The sequence below is a fragment of the Cyclopterus lumpus genome, chromosome 11 (assembly GCF_009769545.1).
Source record: "Cyclopterus lumpus isolate fCycLum1 chromosome 11, fCycLum1.pri, whole genome shotgun sequence".
Lineage (NCBI taxonomy): Eukaryota > Metazoa > Chordata > Actinopteri > Perciformes > Cyclopteridae > Cyclopterus > Cyclopterus lumpus.
The window spans coordinates 18127532-18148027 of record NC_046976.1 but is presented as its reverse complement, the minus strand read 5'-3'; the positions used below and the strand labels follow the sequence as shown (position 1 = coordinate 18148027).

The following is a 20496-nucleotide window of genomic DNA, read 5'->3' as shown; positions in this document are numbered from 1 at the left end:
GGAGGAATGAAAAGTGAAGGGATGAGGTAATGCTTCTTTTTTTTTTCCTGTCCGTCAGGTGAGCAGTGGTGCATGGGGGGGGGGGGGGGGGGGGGGGGGGGGCTCTCTCTGGTGGGTGGAGTTTAGGGAGCCAGCGCCACCATGTGGAGAGAGGGACATGTGTGAAGAAATGTACTGGGATGATGATCAAAAGCAAAACAATAATCTACGGCTGAGTAAGTAAAAGAAGAAGAAGAGGCTATAAATAATAGAGTACATTATAAAATATGAGGGCTTTATGGCATTCGAGAACAACTGGATTCATTTAGAGAGTCCGTAAGTCGAACCACCTTGATGTGAATGTGTGAAAGCAGAGCTCCACCTAGTGGAAGGAGACAGTCGGTGACAACACTTCTTTTGTCTTTAATTAAAATAAGGAGCTTTGATAGCTCCATGTAAGTCTCCGATTGAACAAAAAAATGACACTTTACAGAGGTATAAACAGACATGAGGTACAAAAATGTGTGAGTCCAGGGAGAACCAGCTGAGGTAAATATGTACACCTAATATTTAAATCTTGAAACATGATCTCAGAAAGATTGAGAAGCATATATGTGTAATATCTGTCTGTTAGAGGGTCAACAGAAGGATTCGTAGCTCGAAATCCACCCGCTTAAATGTTTTTTTTCTCTGGACATTTGAAAAAAAAAAAACATTACCAAATAATACAATAATAATATTAATAATAATTAAAAAAAAACATAGCTGATAGATTTGATTCTTATTCACATGAAAATACAATAAGTCACTTCCTGGTCCTCGTCACAAGTCCTTTGTTTACATCTGTGGCAGTGACACCGCTGCTTGAAGGAATGATGTCATTGGATTACGCTCCGGAGAGTTATTTCTCACACAATGGCCGCATGATGATGTATCCTGATCCTTTTCATTTTTTTTTTTTTACCTGAAGTTGAAGTTACACTACGTCTATGAAGAGGCAGAAAAAAAATAAAAGAAATAAAAGAAAAACCATCCCCTTTTTATCAACATAAATTCCTAAATATGTTGTACGTCAAACATAAGAAAAATAAATGTAAAAAATAAATAAAACACCTGAAGAGAAAAAAAAAACAAGAAACTAAATGTGTTTTATTTCATTCAACATGTGGATAAGGATGCAAAAAAAAAAAAAAAAAATCATCATCTGTGCAGCACGGATCCGTCCTCGTCGTTTCCTTCACAGCCACGTGTCACTCCGCCGAGGCCCTTTTTGTCTTCCTCGAAGGCACAGAGGTGGTCGGGAAGCTGCATTATTTTGGAGACGCCGTTACATCGGAGAGAGGCAGAGAGAGAGAGAGAGAGAGAGAGAGAGAGAGAGAGAGAGAGAGGAGGTCAATAAAGAGGGGTTGCGATGCGGCCCCCACCGCTCTTCAGTCGTCTTTGCTGTGGCCGTTGCAGCCCTTCGGCCGGCTGCGCGGGTGGTTTTCAAAATCGAGGTAATCCTGGACGAAGAACGGGTGCTGCTCTATGAAATGATGAAGTTCATCTGGAAATAAAACATAGAAAATGGAGTTAAATGTCAGTACTAATGTCAGTGAATGTTGGGTCTTATTAAACATGTCGGATATCTTTTTAATTGGTAAAGAGGGGACTGGGATACATCTTTTTTGTTTAAGTAAGTGTACCATTTTACCATTTAGATACTTCAGTAAAAGCATTAGTAGAATTACTAAGAGGACTTCAGGTCGGCTTCCATTCGTCTGCGCACCGCGTTTTACACGACGTGCAGATGGAGAAATCTGCTGCAGGTTTTTTTTTTTCATATTTAAAAAAAAAAAAATAGCTGCATTGTACGAGAAAGAGTGCTCAGAGAAGCTTTTGGCAGTTTTCTAGAAGCAGATGGTGGATGTAAAGGACTCTGGAAAAATCGACGACAGACGGTACTCGTCAGCAAAAGCCAAGAAAGAAATCGAATGCGGTGCTGACGGCTCAGATGGAGGATGCCGTCAATCATAATTCATGTCCCACCGTATGTGATCTTCGCGGCGTCGGATCCGTCGAGCGACGAAAAAAGAGCTGAAAGTTCCACCTTTCTCACTCCCAACATTATTTCAAAGATGGCGGCGAGGTCCTCTCGTCGGACGTACCCGTTCTCCTCGTACATCTGCACACAACGACACGTGCACACTTGTGAGTGGAAATGACTTGAAAACCCCCGCCGGAGCAAACCGGACTCAAAAAAAGGTGCGTGTGCTCACCGTGAAGGCCAGTTTGAGGGTCTCCATTGACCTCAGGGGTCGATGGACGGTCGACAGAGCCACGACGTGGAGCCGGACGTCTATCTGTCCGTCTCCGTGCTGGGATTTAAAAAAAATTTAAAAAAATCTTAGTGAGCAGAACAAGAGAAGGAGTCACAAATATGATCTTGTAGAAGAAAGAAAATGATGTTATCTGTAACTGTAAATCATGTAAATGCAACAGGAGGAAGAACCTTTTTTTTCGAAAACACATATTCAAGCAAAAATAAATTAAAAAGGAAAGTAAGCAAAGTTCCAATAACACATATTTAAATGTTTTGTCATTGAGCAGACATATGCATATTCTCCACAAGGGGGAGCTGAAGAGCTGACAAACCAGGACACCTACAACATGGCACCCATAGGAAAGTGATAGTTTGATCCTTTGGGTGCTTTGAATCAGGGACACTGAGCTAAATAAATGACCACAAGAAAAGATCGGTAGGAAGGTAGGAAGGAACTAAGGAAGGTGGCTAGGAAGGTAGGAAGGAAGGTAGGAAGGTAGGAAGGTATGAATGTAGGAAGGTATGAAGGTAGGTAGGTAGGAAGGTATGAAGGAAGGTATGAAGGTAGGAAGGTAGATAGGTAGGAAGGTAGGAAGGAAAGTAGGTAGGAAGGTAGGTAGGGAGGTATGAAGGTATGAATGTAGGTAGGTAGGAAGGTATGAAGGTAGGTAGGTAGGAAGGTAGGTAGGGAGGTATGAAGGTATGAATGTAGGTAGGTAGGAAGGTATGAAGGTAGGTAGTTAGGAAGGTAGGAAGGTGGGTAGGAAGGTAGGTAGGAAGGTAGGTATGAAGGTATGAATGTAGGAAGGTAGGAAGGTATGAAGGTAGGTAGGTAGGAAGGTATGAATGAAGGTAGAAAGGTAGATAGGTAGGAAGGAAGGTAGGTAGGTAGGGAGGTATGAAGGTATGAATGTAGGTAGGTAGGAAGGTATGAAGGTAGGTAGTTAGGAAGGTAGGTAGGGAGGGAGGTATGAAGATAGGTAGGAGGGTAGGAAGGAAAGTAGGTAGGAAGGTAGGTAGGGAGGTATGAATGTAGGTAGGTAGGAAGGTATGAAGGTAGGTAGTTAGGAAGGTAGGAAGGTATTTATGTTCATACACTTTAAAATAATAAAATGTTAAAATATCCAAAACCGCTCCAGGAAGCAAATGCAGAAAACTTCTCAGATCAAACTGGAAATCATTCATACCGTACATGGTGTGTGTGTGTGTGTGTGTGTGTGTGTGTGTGTGTGTCTACCTGGTCGAAGAGGCTGTGGACTTGTGTGAGCGTGTCTGTAACTGGCAGGTTGAGGAACTGGGCAAAGCCCTCCAAACTCAGCCCGTCTCCCTGCAGCTTCCGGGCTCTTCTGGCCTGCTCCTCCAGCACGTCGCCCGTCCTTCCTGCTCTCAGCCTGTTAATGCACAGAAATCACATCATCAATGCAACAGCGCATACTTCACACTGTCAACCACATGTATGGAAAAAAATTGGATATAAACCTAATTGCAGGGAACTTAAAAAGTAGTTAAAATCAGCCATTTGCAGCCATTTCGTTGCCATTATCTTGAGTGAAACGTGAATAAAAGTAATAAATATTCAGTATCGGCAGAACATTTGTGCTGTAGAATACCAAAAAACATAATTATCTTGAGTAAGCAAAAAGCCTTAAAGGGATCACAACCGCCCAGTCCGACCAGTCCGCCCAGTCCGGCTGCACTCACCCCAGGCGGCACACGCGCTGGTGGAACTGGAGCAGGCTGCTGCAGTCACGGATGCGCAGCGGGCCCCGGGACAGGCTGATCTCACGGTCGTCGAAGGACAGGTCCACTAGGGGGAGCTCCAGAGCCCTGTTGGGGGTGCGGAGGGAGGACACACACACACACACACACACACACACACACACACACACGTTTTGCTTTATAAAAACAGCCCACAAAAACACAACAAAAAGATCCAATTCATGCCATCACACTGACTTGGCCATGATCTTTCTGACGTTGGTGGCAAAGAGGGCGGGGCTCTCCTTCTCCTCGGCGGACGGCGAGTAAATGGGCAGGTACTACGGAAAGAGAGAGGGTCAAATTAAAGCCGCCGTCCATAGCAACAAAAAAAAAGAGGGAATTACACGTATTTTAAGATCATTTTTATAGGAGAAGATTGAAGGTACCGTGACGACAAGTGGTACCAGTTGTACCGACTCACCTCTATCTCCATGGCGTTGTGAGGTTGGCACAGAGTGAGCCACAGGATCTTGAACCTGGAAGACAGAAGAGTTACTATCGAGATATCATCAGGGAGAGAAAACATGATGGGATGGATGGAGACGAGGGTGGAGTTAATGGAGGTTTACCCTGCACAAGTTCATTCTTAATGGAAAACAGGTCACCGGTGTTTTAACTAAATACTTAGCTTAGAGCAGTAAAAGCTGTGTGTGTGTGTGTGTGTGTGTGTGTGTGTGTGTGTGTGTGTGTGTGTGTGTGTGTGTGTGTGTGTGTGTGTGTGTGTGTGAGACAAAAGACACACACTTACGCTCCGGGACCTTGCCACGTCCATGTAATGGTATCCTGCGGCGAGGAAAGAAGTCACGGTCACGGTCACAATCAGGAATAAATTGTCATTTTTTGTCGATAAGTTGAAATGTTTCTCCACAAAGAAGCGGACAAAAGCACCACTTTAAATATAATGTGTTTACCATGCGCTTCTTGGGGGAAAAAAGCATAACAAAATTACTAAAATCCTCATTGGTGGTCGAGTTGCATTGTGGGTAATGTACACACCAGGAAGGATAATGTAAAGAATTTTTTTTAAAAAGACATCGATTATACACCTGAAGGTTAACATAGTTCAGGTTTAGAGCCTCTCTATGGGTGTAGGTGTGTATACATGTACGTATAAACCCTGAACTTAAACCTGAAGGATAACATAGTTCAGGTTTAGAGCCTCTCTATGGGTGTAGGTGTGTGTACATGTACGTGTAAACCCTGAACTTAAACCTGAAGGTTAACATAGTTCAGGTTTAGAGCCTCTCTATGGGTGTAGGTGTGTGTACATGTACGTGTAAACCCTGAACTTAAACCTGAAGGTTAACATAGTTCAGGTTTAGAGCCTCTCTATGGGTGTAGGTGTGTGTACATGTACGTGTAAACCCTGAACTTAAACCTGAAGGTTAACATAGTTCAGGTTTAGAGCCTCTCTATGGGTGTAGGTGTGTGTACATGTACGTGTAAACCCTGAACTTAAACCTGAAGGTTAACATAGTTCAGGTTTAGAGCCTCTCTATGGGTGTAGGTGTGTGTACATGTACGTGTAAACCCTGAACTTAAACCTGAAGGTTAACATAGTTCAGGTTTAGAGCCTCTCTATGGGTGTAGGTGTGTGTACATGTACGTGTAAACCCTGAACTTAAACCTGAAGGTTAACATAGTTCAGGTTTAGAGCCTCTCTATGGGTGTAGGTGTGTGTACATGTACGTGTAAACCCTGAACTTAAACCTGAAGGTTAACATAGTTCAGGTTTAGAGCCTCTCTATGGGTGTAGGTGTGTGTACATGTACGTGTAAACCCTGAACTTAAACCTGAAGGATAACATAGTTCAGGTTTAGAGCCTCTCTATGGGTGTAGGTGTGTGTACATGTACGTGTAAACCCTGAACTTAAACCTGAAGGTTAACATAGTTCAGGTTTAGAGCCTCTCTATGGGTGTAGGTGTGTGTGCATGTACGTGTAAACCCTGAACTTAAACCTGAAGGATAACATAGTTCAGGTTTAGAGCCTCTCTATGGGTGTAGGTGTGTGTACATGTACGTGTAAACCCTGAACTTAAACCTGAAGGTTAACATAGTTCAGGTTTAGAGCCTCTCTATGGGTGTAGGTGTGTGTACATGTACGTGTAAACCCTGAACTTAAACCTGAAGGTTAACATAGTTCAGGTTTAGAGCCTCTCTATGGGTGTAGGTGTGTGTACATGTACGTGTAAACCCTGAACTTAAACCTGAAGGTTAACATAGTTCAGGTTTAGAGCCTCTCTATGGGTGTAGGTGTGTGTGCTTACCAGTTTGTTTGGGTAGCGCAGCACCACAGGCTGCACTGGGAGTCCTGGTATGAACGCGCCTGAGAAAGACAAGGGAGGGGGGAGAAGACAAAAGAACATGTTTAAATCAATTTCTATATGCATATATTAGCACAAATTAAAGTACCCAAGTACTACACAACAGAGAGGCGGATCAATATGTATACTGGGCGTAGTTGTGTAGTTAGGATGAGCTCCAACGCCCTGATGATGACATCATGGAAGCTGCGTGCAGTATTTATCCTATTCAAGCTGCCGTGGGAGCTTTTGAATGCATGATAATGGGATATATGAATATTACTAATGAGAATAAAGCTTCATGTTTTTCTTCTTCTTTTTTTTTGCCACTTGGGGGCAGCGCAACAAGCTGTAAAAGGCATGATGATGACTACACAACATATTTATACAAGTTAATTAGAAGGTGTTATTGCAACTTAAGTGAAGTGAATTATAACATGCTGCAAAATATATTGAAGCACATTAAATATGTACATGATTAATAAGAGAAAACATGGAGAACTATCATTAACTCACGTGAGACTATGAGAGAACATGAGAGTGATCACCGTCCTCACCCTCTGAACAATAATAATAATATTAATAAGATATATGATTTGATATTAAGGGGTCAAGGAGGTAATAGGTGAACATGAAAGTGAAAAAAAAAAAAAAAAAGGGACTGGATGTATCTGCGGACACACACACACACACACACACACACACACACACACACACACACACACACAGAGAGAGACACACACAGAGACAGAGACACACACACACACACACACACACACACACACACACACACACACACACACACTGACAGGTTTGATTCATACGGACAAATAAAGTATGGAAGCAAATAAGTAAATGTTTTTAACAGCCACTTAATACTGAAATGTAAACACCACTGACTTCATAGCAATGAATATATATATTTTACTTTGAAAACCACTTATCTGAACTCATGTGTTACCAAGTCAAAATACAACATTTCCTGATTTGCAATTTAAAAAATGTAAATATACTTCTTCTTTTTTTTATGTTCACAAAGTCAGAGCCAGAAATACAAGTTTAAAAAAAAAAAAAAGAGTGGAGTGAAGAGAGGAACCGGTAGAACAAGAACCAGAAATGGTCGTTAAATAAGGGTTTTTTCCCAAGGGCCTCTGGCACTCTGAAGCACTACCGCTTCTGTCCACAAGGGCCTCAAAATCAACGTAAAATAAAAGGTTCCTCGTCGTAGTTTTTATGTATTCATTGGCTTTTAAAATGTAATACTCACGGTATCTTATTTTCCTTCCATAAAGAATGATCAAGCATATAGCATAACAGGTTAAAACCATATATTTTTAACGATGCGAAGGTTCTAAACGTGTTCGTATCAGCTGATTAACATCAGCATAAATAAAAAGGTGCATTGCATTCAACAGCTGGACTGGTGTGGTTGAAGTGCACTTAGCTCTGAATGCTGCTCTGAAGTGGGTTTAAGGAGAAGTGTGGACGAAGTGTGGGGAACATGGACCTGCTACCTGCTGCCCTTTAGTCCTCAGAGTCCCCGTGGGGGGTTGCTCTGGCTCTATAATGCTATTTGGTTTAAAGTTCAACCCACATGGAATATAATACACGCATGTTTTCTATCACATTTGACTCTACGGCTACTTTCCACCTGGCTTCACGGTGCCTGGAAAAGGGCAACACCTACCGGCCTTGAACAAGATGAGCCCCGACCTGTTGGTGCACGTCCCCTCTGGGAAAATCATGATCTGGAACAAATGAATACACATTAATACACTCACTCATTGTGTTACGTTGCTCTTTGATGTGTTTTGGGAGGTGCAGTTCAGTGCTCCTCTGTGTGTGTGTGTGTGTGTGTGTACATGTAGCTTCATGTGCAGGATACCTGAGGCCACTCCCCTCCGGACCGGGCTCTCCGCTTGATCTCCTCCACGGTTCTTCTTCTGGAGTCCTGATCCGACCGGAACACAAAGACGGGCCGGATGTAGCTGATCAGAGCTGGCGGGACGGCGGTGCAGGGAAACATTTGTTTTGAATGAGAAACGGTTTAAAAGATCCAGTTGGGGAGGGATCGATCAATCGATCAATCGATCAATCAAGGATTCACTTTACAATATGAATTTTTAATTTTTTTTATTTTCAAGCGGTGCGGAGACAAAGACAAAAAAACAAATGGGAATGGGTGCCAGAATAATGAAAAAGAAAATCTGATACATCTAATTAGATGTTTCTATTGCAGATCGTTTTAAATCTTCTTTTATTTACATTGAAAATCATATAAATCTGCAAAATGTGATATATAAATAGATGTTTCTATTGCAGATTATTTTAAACCTTTTTTCTTTTACATTTAAATTATATAAATCTGCAACATTTCATATATAAATTAGATGTTTCTATTGCAGATCATGTTAAACCTTTTTTTTTTTACATTTAAATCATATAAATCTGCAAAATGTGATATATAATTAGATGTTTCTATTGCAGATTATTTTAAACCTATTTTCTTTTACATTTAAATCATATAAATCTGCAACATTTCATATATAAATTTGATATTTCTATTGTAGATCGTTTTAAATATTCTTTTTTTTACATTTAAAATCATATAAATCTGCAAAATGTGATATATAATTAGATGTTTCTATTGCAGATCGTTTTAAATCTTCTTTTATTTACATTGAAAATCATATAAATCTGCAAAATGTGATATATAAATAGATGTTTCTATTGCAGATTATTTTAAACCTTTTTTCTTTTACATTTAAATCATATAAATCTGCAACATTTCATATATAAATTAGATGTTTCTATTGCAGATCGTTTTAAATCTTTTTTTTTACATTTAAAATCATATAAATCTGCAAAATGTGATATATAATTAGATGTTTCTATTGCAGATCATTTTAAATCTTCTTTTTTTTTACATTTAAATCATATAAATCTGCAACATTTCATATATAAATTAGATGTTTCTATTGCAGATCGTTTTAAATCTTCTTTTTTTTTACATTTAAAATCATATAAATCTGCAAAATGTGATATATAATTAGATGTTTCTATTGCAGATCATTTTAAATCTTCTTTTTTTTTACATTTAAATCATATAAATCTGCAACATTTCATATATAAATTAGATGTTTCTATTGCAGATCGTTTTAAATCTTCTTTTTATTTACATTTAAATTCTAGAAATCTGCAAGATTTGATATATAAATTAGATGTTTCTATTGCAGATCATGTTAAACCTTTTTTTTTTTTTACATTTAAATCTGTGACTGTATTATTTAAATGCCTGTATGTCAGACATTTCTTTATTCTATTAATGAGACATGAGACATGTTTTAACCACCCTGTGTTTTGGTTTATTTCACAATCATTTGCCAACGTTCTACCTATAATGCCAGTCTGAGAACTGAATTTACAATTTGGCATTTAAAACTGCCGTTCATTATTTCATTCTTAATCTGAGGGTGGAGGCGGCGGTGGAGAAGTGTGTGTGTGTGTGTGTGTGTGTGTGTGTCACTCACTGCCCCAGACGGGAATGCTGCGACTCTCCAGTTTGGTGAGGATGGAGCACATCGTCATGGTGATGGGGATGGCATCGAAGTAGGAGGAGTGCGGCGCCACGGTGAGGATGGGCGCCTCGGAGGCCGCCGCCCGCTTTCCTTTCACTTTGATCCAATGGAAACCTCCGCAGAACCACATGGCTCGCATGATCACGCGGAGACTCAGGTCTATGAACCTGAGGCGGGAGTAAAAGGAAGCGTCGGCATGGTAACAACGCTTTAGACTCTGATCATTCTCACTTCAAATATGTCAACAAAAAAAAATATACATATATATATATATATTTACATCTCCTATTTTGTCCTATGTTTATTCATGACATTTAATAAGCAGACATAACATTTTACGCAGACACCAATAAACAAAAAAAGGCCCTGTTTGTTTATCATAATGCTATTTACAGGATGCTGCCATTGTCACACGTCTATTTAATCTCATGTGTCTTTAGCCCTTACACACTTTCTGAAACAGAAGTATTACCACACACACACACACACACAACACACACACACACACACACACACACAACACACACACACACACACACACACACACACACACACACACACACACACACACACACACACACACACACACACACACACACCACACACACACACACACACACACACACACACACACACACACACACACACACACACACACACACACCTCATCCACCACGACTGTGGCTCGATGACGTAATCAGATCGCCCCAGGGAGGCTGCGAAGGCGAAAGGCCACCCCAGCAGCATGAGGAAGGACACCAGCAGCAGCCGCACCGGAAACACCGTAACCGACATCAGTCCTATCTGGGAAGAGAGAGAGAGAGAGAGAGAGAGAGAGGGAGAGAGAGAGAGAGAGAGAGAGAGAGAGAGAGAGAGAGAGAGAGAGAGATTGAGAGAGAGAGACGAGCCGTCACATTGTTATCATTCCGATGGGCTTTCACAACCTCTCTTATTCGCCGTTGCACCGTTCGACATTCCTGTTGCTTTGCAGCCAACTGTCATTTTTACCGTGCCGGACATTCCTGCTCAGCAGAAGAAGAAGAAGAGGCCTTCACGTGGAGGGAGGCGCCACCTGTGTATCTTTTAAATAAGCCCCGCTCTACTAACACCTCTCTGGAGCTCACAGGCGAGATATATGTCCAATATCTCTATGGCAATACTTTCAGCATCGCCTTCTACAGGAATAACAGCCAAACTCCTGCTGTCACGGACGTCCCGTAGGGGGAGGAGTTTGAGGTGACCCGGGACCGGTGAGGTGACCCGGGACCGGAGACCCCACGGTGGTGCAAGCAGCAGGGGTAGGGGGTGCAAACCGGGAGGAGGTGCTGCAAGAGGGGTCTTGAGATCGGTCTCCAGACCACTATTTGAAGGTCTGGTCTCGGTAATCGACCCCATTTTATTTTTCAGGGTACACTTATTTAATACACGCGTACTGCATATCAAATAAAAATAGGTGAATGAAGAAGAATATACACTTGTGTTTTTACAATTAACATTTCTAAATGAACTTAAAGCAATTTAGTTTATGTGTATTTAGTATGAAATGTCTGTTTCATGCACACCATTGTTTAATGCATAATGCTTCCTTCTTTAAAAGAAAGTTATTTTGGTTAATTTACACATTTGAAATGCATTCATTAACTTAAATGATGAAATAGCATTCATACTCAGTACTTAAACCTTCACAGTTGGTGAATTGTAAGCATCTCCAGAGGCTTATCCTGCAAGCAATGCAATATAAAGGAAGAAATCCTCATCAGCCTTCGCTTTTGCATAAACACCATGTGACGTTTTATTGGATGAATAGTTTTAAAAAAAAAAAAGATACGACAACTTTGCAAACCGTGTTCACCGAAGCCGGAGTGGCACGGTGGAGAGGAGCGGTCAGCTGACCCGTCATGCCTTTTCTCTTACTGTGTAACGAGAGACATTTGGTGCGTACGTGTGTGTATGTGTGGTGTGTGTGTGTGTGTGTGTGTGTGTGTGTGTGTACTAATCGAGTCACAAAGTCACGGCCTCCAGTGTAAATGCAGACTGTGACATTTTAAGCCCCTTCCTCCCCTCCTTGTTCCGACTCGTTCTCATCAACCTCCCGGCCTGCTTTACAGTCATCACCAATCGTGGAGGGGTTCCTCTCCTCAACCATCCATCCAGCCATCTATCCACCCATCCATCCATCTATCCACCCATCTATCCACCCATCCATCCATCTATCCACCCATCTATCCACCCATCTATCCACCCATCCATCTATCCACCCATCCACCCATACATCCATCCACCCATCTATCCACCCATCCATCTATCCACCCATCCATCCACCCATCCATCTATCCACCCATCCATCCATCATTCTATCCACCCAACCATCCATCTATCCACCCCCATCTATCCACCCATCCATCCATCCATCCACCCATCCATCCATCCACCCTTCTATCCACCCATCCATCCATCATTCTATCCACCCCCATCTATCCACCCATCCATCCATCATTCTATCCACCCATCTATCCACCCATCCATCCATCTATCCACCCATCTATCCACCCATCCATCCATTTATCCACCCATCTATCCACCCATCTATCCACCCATACATCCATCCACCCATCTATCCACCCATACATCCACCCATACATCCATCCACCCATCTATCCACCCATCTATCCACCCATCCATCCACCCATCCATCCATCATTCTATCCATCCACCCATCTATCCACCCATCCATCTATCCACCCATCCATCCATCTACCCATCTATCCACCCAACCATCCATCTATCCACCCCCATCTATCCACCCATCCATCCATCCATCCACCCATCTATCCACCCATCCATCCACCCTTCTATCCACCCATCCATCCATCATTCTATCCACCCCCATCTATCCACCCATCTATCCACCCATCCATCCATGCATCATTCTATCCATCCATCCATCTATCCACCCATCCGCACATCTCCCCATCCATCCATCCATCCATCCACCCATCAATCATTCTATCCATCCATCCATCCACCCATCCATCTCCCCATCCATCCAAACACCCATCCAACCATCAATCATTCTATCGATCCATCCATCCACCCATCCATCTATCCATCCATCTATCCACCCATCCATCCATCATTCTATCCATCCACCCATCTATCTCCCCATCCATCCACCCATCTATCCACCCACCCATCCATCCATCTTCCCATCCATCCAACCATCCATCCATCTCCCCATCCATCTATCCACCCATCCACCCATCATTCTATCCATCCACCCATCTACCCACCCATCCATTCATCATTCTATCATCCACCCATCATTCTATCCATCCACCCATCATTCTATCCATCCACACATCCATCTCCCCATCCATCCAACATTCTATCCATCCACCCATCTATCTCCCCATCCATCCTCCCCCCATATGTCTATTTGCTCAGCTGCACCTTCCTTCATCATGCTGCTCTGCCTTCAAATGTTTTCCTCCTACTGGGCTTTTTATGGCCACTCTGGGGACTCATAGCTAACCCCCCCCTCCCCCTACCCGTCTTTCCTGTGTTTTTCTCTCTCCGGGGGAGGAGCACAGGTGCACACTGCAGGGCTGTATTAATAAATAAATAGAATGGGAGAGATTTATGATGCTCTAAGCCCCCCCCCCCCCCCCCCCCCCCCCCCCCCCCCCCCCATGCTCTGCACTCATCAGAGCCTAACGAATCCATCGAGGATCTGCTGACATTCTCTCAGGAGGTGGCATGAGGATGAGCTGGGGCGTGGGGGAGGCGGAGCAATTTATAGTGTTCTGTGTGAGCGCCGGACCCACCCACCCTCCACCGATGATTTGAAATGTGCTGTAAAAAAAACTAAAAACATTTAGAAATATTTTTTTAAAAAAGCTTCTGCAGCTCTAATAAAAAAAGTTTCTGAGTGCACCCATTTGTGACGGATATTATTAGCCCTCAAAGGCCCTTTTTTTATATGCAAGATTGAACATAGCAAATCCTAAAATAACCCTTTGGTGACAACATTACTGTAAGAAAGCTCACTTAAGAGCCGCAGAGGAACGTTCAGTATATAACACAGTGTCCACAGGCCGAGCAGTAAGTACTCTTTAAGGCGTGTTTACAGAACAAATATCTTCTGACCTGAGGGTGAAGTTCTGTTGGATGTTAAATATTCAGGCTCCTGTGGAAGGACGGCCCCGTTGTCTCCCGGTGCACACTCACACCTTTGCGTACGTATGTAGGGCAACGCTGTCACGGGCCGTTAAGGCACAGAGTCGCTCCGACCCTTCTCCAAACGCACACTTTCTCCAACACAAAAGGCATCCTTGTTTTTACGTGATCAGCTTCTGTATCGGGACATTTTTTTACCCAACAAAAGGGATTTAAATCAAGTCATTCAGTTCAGTTGCAGATATATTGGATGGATTTTATGATATTATTGGTTATTCGGCATTTTTTCACAACAATATTTTTTTTTTGGCATGTATATATGAAACAGAAAATAAAATGTTATGATATTATTGGTTATTCGTTATTTTTTCATTTATATATATACATACATATACATATATATATACATATATATATATATATATATACACATACATACACACACACATACAATACAATATTTTAATTTTATACATACAAACATATATATATATATATATACACATATATACAGTATATACATACATATGTATATATGTGTGTATATATATAAAATAAAAATAGTGTATTGTATTGTACAATACAAATATTATTGTGTATATATATATATATATATATATATATATATACACGCACACACACACTACAATATTTTAATTTTTATATATACAAACATATATATATATATATACATATATATATATTTATGTGTGTATATATAAAATAAAAATAGTGTATTGTATTGTACAATACAAATATTATTGTGTATATATATATATATATATATACACACACACACACACACACACACTATAATATATTTTATACAATAATATTTTGAGTTAAATTAATTAATTTAATCTCAACTTTTTTCCATTTCATGGTTGCATGGGAGAAATAACTGGGAGATGACCCATCTTTAAGAATAGATTGTCTATGTAATCTTATTACATAGACAATAAGATACATAAATAGTGTATTTTTCATATGCATCTGCACTGACTGAATGAATCGTACATATTTTTCCATAGCCGTGATTAATAACACCCAACTCCCCTGTGCAATGTGGCGCAGCACGCTTTGAAGTGCTCTTCATCCTGCAGCGAAGGCTAATTGGCCTCGCTTAATTGTTTTCAATTAGCCGCGGGAAGTGTGTGTGTGTGTGTGTGTGTGTGTGTGTGTGTGTGGGAAGAGTGGGGGGGGGGGGGGGGGCAGGAAGCTGTTGTTGGTGTACAGATTGTTTTAAATATTTAGCTGCAAGAAAAATATATTTATACCATAGATCTGTAATTGTTTTTGTAAAGAAATCTAGCCGACACTATTTTCTCAAACAACCAACAGATGCACCAGTAGATTAGCCAAAAAAGATCTGCCATTCATCTAGAATTATGGGAGATATTTCCTGAGGGTGAGGACATTGCAGCTCTATGGGATGTCCCAGGTATGTAGTCAGCAAACTGGAGAGTTGGCATCCCCGTCTGCATGATGTTCAAACTGTTCAGCAATGTGTGACTCAGCAGAACGGAGCGCGACCATCTGCCTCCCCGTTTCACTTGCTGACCCGGTTGCAGCTGATCATGTTTGCTGGAAGTTAGAAACAACAACAAAAAAAAAAAGTACCCGAGGGGAAGGATGCGCTTTATGTCTCAATATGACCAAACCCAGACATCGCCCTAGAGGGCATTCCACGTGGGAACTCAAGTTTTTGTGTGTTTGTTTGCATAGGCCGACCTTCACAGGCGCACACATGTGTGTGTGTGTGTGTGTGTGTGTGTAAAGAGAGACTTTGGACAATGCGAAGCAAAGAAACGTCGTGAGGTGCAAGTGAGGTCGTGAGGTCGTCTTCACATACATGGGGACATTGCAAAAAAAAGGATCCGTTAACAGATAATTCGGCACAATTTGCACAAAGAAAAGTAAACAAATATATATTGGCGAAAAGCAAAACTCAAGTCGTAGCCCACAAAAAGTGTAACTCATTGTTCAAGTGGAAAAACACACATCACATTAAAAAGCAGCCAGCTGGAGGTGTGAACTCGACACTGTTTACAATCTAATGTGCCAACGAAGACGTTATTCCTTCGTTGAAGCCGAGCTTGAAAGCGCCGCTCGCGCCGGACATCCCACCCCACCCTCCCAAAAAAGAGGGTTTAGCACTTCTCGTAATAGTTGGGAACCGGGGCGGCGCCCACATAAAAGGGCCAATTTCCTGAGCCCAGTGCTTTGTGTTTTTCTGCTCAGAATGAAAGCATCCCTGAGGCCTGGAGCTGTGGCAGAGCAGATAAACCCGATGGGCGTGCACTTCCTCCTTTTGTCTGATTGTGTGAGTCCAAACAGATACAGTGAGAGAGAGAGAGAGAGAGAGAGAGAGAGAGAGAGAGAGAGAGAGAGAGAGAGAGAGAGAGAGAGAGAGAGAGAGAGAGAGAGAGAGAGAGACACACATGTTGGACACTCGTGTTTCCAGTGGAACTCGTTTCCTCTCGCTAGAATGACAAGGAGGCTATACGGAGCCTTCGCTAAGCCCCTCCCCTTCTGTCAAGCTGTCAGAGCTGTCGTGGAGCCCACACTGTCACTAACTGCACTCGCTGCATAGATGTGATCTAACCTATGGACGAACTAAACAAAGAAAGCCGGTTCAGAGAGAAGCGTCTGCAGAATGCGCTCGGAGGATGTTTCCAGGATGCGAAACTCATTGGGCGGAGAAAACCGGTTCTAAAAAAGGTTAAAAGATAGAAGACAACTGTGTGAAGTGAAACACCACGTCACCATGGCGATGGGGAATTAAGGAACGACACTCTTCCTGTTAAGCCGCGTGTATAGGTCTTTATTCACGAGAATGCGTATGCATTCATGGAGCTAAACGTCCACAGGTGTTTACGTCCAACTTCTCAGAGTAAATGAAGTAAATCTGAAATGCTTGTATAAGAGCCGGACCCTGATGCTACAATACGATTGGCCCTTTTGCATTCGAGGGGCGGGGTTTAGTCAAGTATGAACTGAAAACCGCTTTATAATTAAATCTCATTTAAATATATAACTTAACCTAACCAGATGGAAAACACCGATTCAGCTGGTAAATTGGACATTAGCAGTCATCCTGTCAGCAGGACCCCGCCGATCACCAACGCCTGAGGACCCATTGTTGAGTGATGATGAAGGCCCTCCTCCAAATCGATTGCAATGGTTGATTTAGGATTTGGCCCCATCTGGATGAGAGCAGCCCAGGAGGCTCCCGTTTTGGCCCGAAGCACATGCCTCGTTTTTAACAAGGCGTGAGCGCTCTGCTTCCAATGTTCTCTCACCGTATTTAAGTACTTTAAGTCTCAGGAAGGAGGCAGCGTAACAGGAAAGACCCGCGCCTTCGACTTCAACCCAACGCGAAACCACGAAGGCTCGCTCGCTTACGCCGTCCTGGAAAACGGATCCACTCCGACGAGGACTTTTAACCCAGGATCGAGATTCAAACTCTGGTTTGCCGGATCCATCCCAGGAAAATGCCGTGAAGTGGCCCGACGCCATATTGACACTCATAATGGAGAGTATGGAAGCAGCGTGGCAGTTGCGCAACTGACGACCAGGATCATGATACTATATTATATTGTGAAAAATGCTCACTAAATATGAGCTGAATTCTTATCTTTGCGGATACGGCCCACCCTACTGGGGGCTAAATAGCTATTAGCTCAAAACAAAAACAACAACAATATGTTTACAGTATAGATTCCTTCTGACAATGAGGTCAATCTAATAATCTGGATTTACAGGATGGTTTTCAGAACAATATAAGCCTGTTTTAAGCCTGGAATACTAATGAGCATTCGTCACAGTGCAGATATGTGCACTGATTATTAAGAAGCGCACGAATAAAAGTTTGTTTTTGTTGTTGTTTATTGTCATCCTTTAAAGGGGGGGGGGCACTTGAATGTAGGAATTGCTCACAAATAACACTCACAGGGAAACTTTGAGGAGCTGCATTTCTATGGTCACAAGATTGACTCACTGCTCCGGAGTTTGAAGAACTTGTTTTGTGTGCGCGTGTGTCTGCACGTGCTTGTGTGTGCACGTGTGCGTGTGCGTGTGTGTGTGTGGGGCGCGCGTGTGTGTGTGTGCCTGCAAAACAGGAAGTAGTGTCTGACAGCCCCAAAAAGTACGGGGGGGGGGGTAAAGTTTGGGTGCAAGTTGGTAAATAAACAACGTAAACAAGCGCACCGTGACAAAGGAACATAACCCTTTACTAAAGTTATTAAATGTATTAAACATGTTGTCTTTCAGTCATAAGTGCCTTACCTGTATCGTCTCGGCCACGGTGAACTCCGGCTCGTGCACGAAGGGGTTTCTTCCCACTCCGGAGGGGCGACTGGTGGACGACTTCATAGCTGACGACCCGGGGAACGTTACGCCTTTTTGGAAAATAGCAAAATAAAAGTCGATTTGCAAAAAAAAAATGTAAAAAATGTTTCCTTAACGCGAGTTGGGCTCGTCGTTAAGACGCCGCACGAGAGCGCCTTCCTCTGTTTTGAGTCTGCCTCCTCCTCCTCCTCCTCCTCCTCCTTCTCCGACTGGAGAGACTGGATGATGGACGGGGCGTGGAGGTCAAGCTAGAATGGGGAAACGACACGACTTCCGGTTGTACGTTTCAAAACAAAAGCGGCTGTTGCAGGCATTACGACAGTTTATGACAACAAAAAAAGGTGCTCCGTCGTATTGTTTGCACACATCAATATTTAGCATGAAATATGAATTGTGCACGCAAGTTTAAGAGAGTGCCTCGCAACTCATTAATGTCTATAATGCTCTGAATAATATCGATGAGCATGTTTACAAATCTGAAATTGGCTTATTCTGAAAATGTGGGATACGTTACTCCAACATGTGGAGTTGAAACATATGTGTTATGCCCTGACAATATACATTAAAGGTACACGTGCTCAGTACAAGCTTTTATTTTGAAGGCAACCACCAAATCTGAACGCGCCCACTTCCTTGTCACATAAAGTTCCCTTATGAAAGGGGCCCAATCTACAATAAAAACCAAGCATTTTTGGAACTCATTACAAACAAAACTCTAAACATGTAAGAGGTTAAGCACTGAAGGCGCCACTGTAAACTCAGAATTGTGTATTATTAACATAAAAGCCCTGGAAATAGGTGTTATGTTACTTATCATGGGCAGTATTGTGTACCAGCCGGGTGAGCAAAGGGGCTCCTCCTTTCATAACAACATAAACCTTTTGGGGTGGACATCTAAGTAACACACACACACACACACAGTTAAAAAAAGAATAAGATGTGGATAAGAACCCTCTGACTGTCTGTGGAATGTGTGCTGGAGATGTTTGGGATGATTTGCCTTCAGTGAGATTCAGTCAGCATTTGAAGTGGAGTTTCATTTGATCCGCCCATCAAGTGTCTTTTTATTTTTAGATAACGGCCCATTTCTTCAGACTGTTGTCGTTTCTTAAAGCTGCCAGATGGCCGAACCTTCATCACACTGCGGCGCGAACTGGTTTCAACACCCAAAACTTCTACGTGCTATTGACACCTACATACCGGCACACTCTGTTCCTGCTGCATGTTGGGTAAACTCTCTGGAGCCACACAGGCAGCGTGCTTGGTCGTGTATTTCCAGGTGAAATGCTGGCTCAATACCATCCTGATGGAAATTGGTGAGACAAACACTCAGGTGCGGTAACATTAAGAGTTGTTGCTCTGCGGCTCCTCCATCAGTAAACATTCACCTTTAGCACAACCTTTAGCCTCTGTGTTTGCTGTCAAACAACCTTCAACCCAGTCCTGCACGGTGCATTGTTACAACAACGCCATGCTTTGTGTGCATAATACAATGACAGAAAACAGGTGGCCATAGAATTCAGGATCAACAGCGAGTATGTGTGTGTGTTTTTTTTTTGTGAGTCCATATTGTGAAGATACTGTGGTTAGAAAAAGGAGGCTCAACGTGACCACTTGTGTTATTACTCACTCTGCAGGATGGAGCCTGTATTCATGTAGCAGAGGCTTTGGCTCCCTCTTGTGAAAGAGCGATTCAAAGGAATCTTACCGAAAGTAGGATTGTGTGTGTGTGTGTGTGTGTTCAAATGTTTAATCCAAGTTAACCATCTTTTTATACCATGCAAAAAAAAAAAATATTCAAAATGGTTTTAGATAACCACGGATCAAATTGGCTGAATGGTTTTGGTCGTCATCAGTTGATGTGTATGAAAAGAAAGATATGAGTAAAAATAAAAATACAAAATGAATAATAATTTAACTGTGAAATGATCCAAAGAGAAACTGATGTATGCTTTTGTTTTTTATTTCAAGTCTAACTACCAATTATTTGCACAAACACCTGTAAATGCAAAGCATTACTGACTAGGCCTTTATTTATTTATTTAC

The 20496-nt window shown here is 42.2% G+C and overlaps 1 protein-coding gene across 1 annotated transcript; it reads right to left on the bottom strand.

Annotated features, from left to right (window-relative positions):
• Positions 1 to 381: 381 nt before the first annotated feature.
• Positions 382 to 18673, bottom strand: lpcat1 (lysophosphatidylcholine acyltransferase 1). The gene is made up of 14 exons (XM_034545750.1): positions 18388 to 18673; positions 10589 to 10728; positions 9877 to 10091; positions 8232 to 8344; positions 8034 to 8094; positions 6311 to 6369; positions 4791 to 4825; positions 4464 to 4518; positions 4238 to 4320; positions 3983 to 4108; positions 3519 to 3672; positions 2238 to 2336; positions 2008 to 2143; positions 382 to 1525 (listed from the first exon to the last, which is right to left on the bottom strand). Exons 1-14 carry the CDS (start codon positions 18472 to 18474, stop codon positions 1410 to 1412), a joined length of 1479 nt encoding a protein of 492 aa, XP_034401641.1. The 5' UTR covers positions 18475 to 18673; the 3' UTR covers positions 382 to 1409.
• Between the last annotated feature and the right edge of the window lie 1823 nt (positions 18674 to 20496).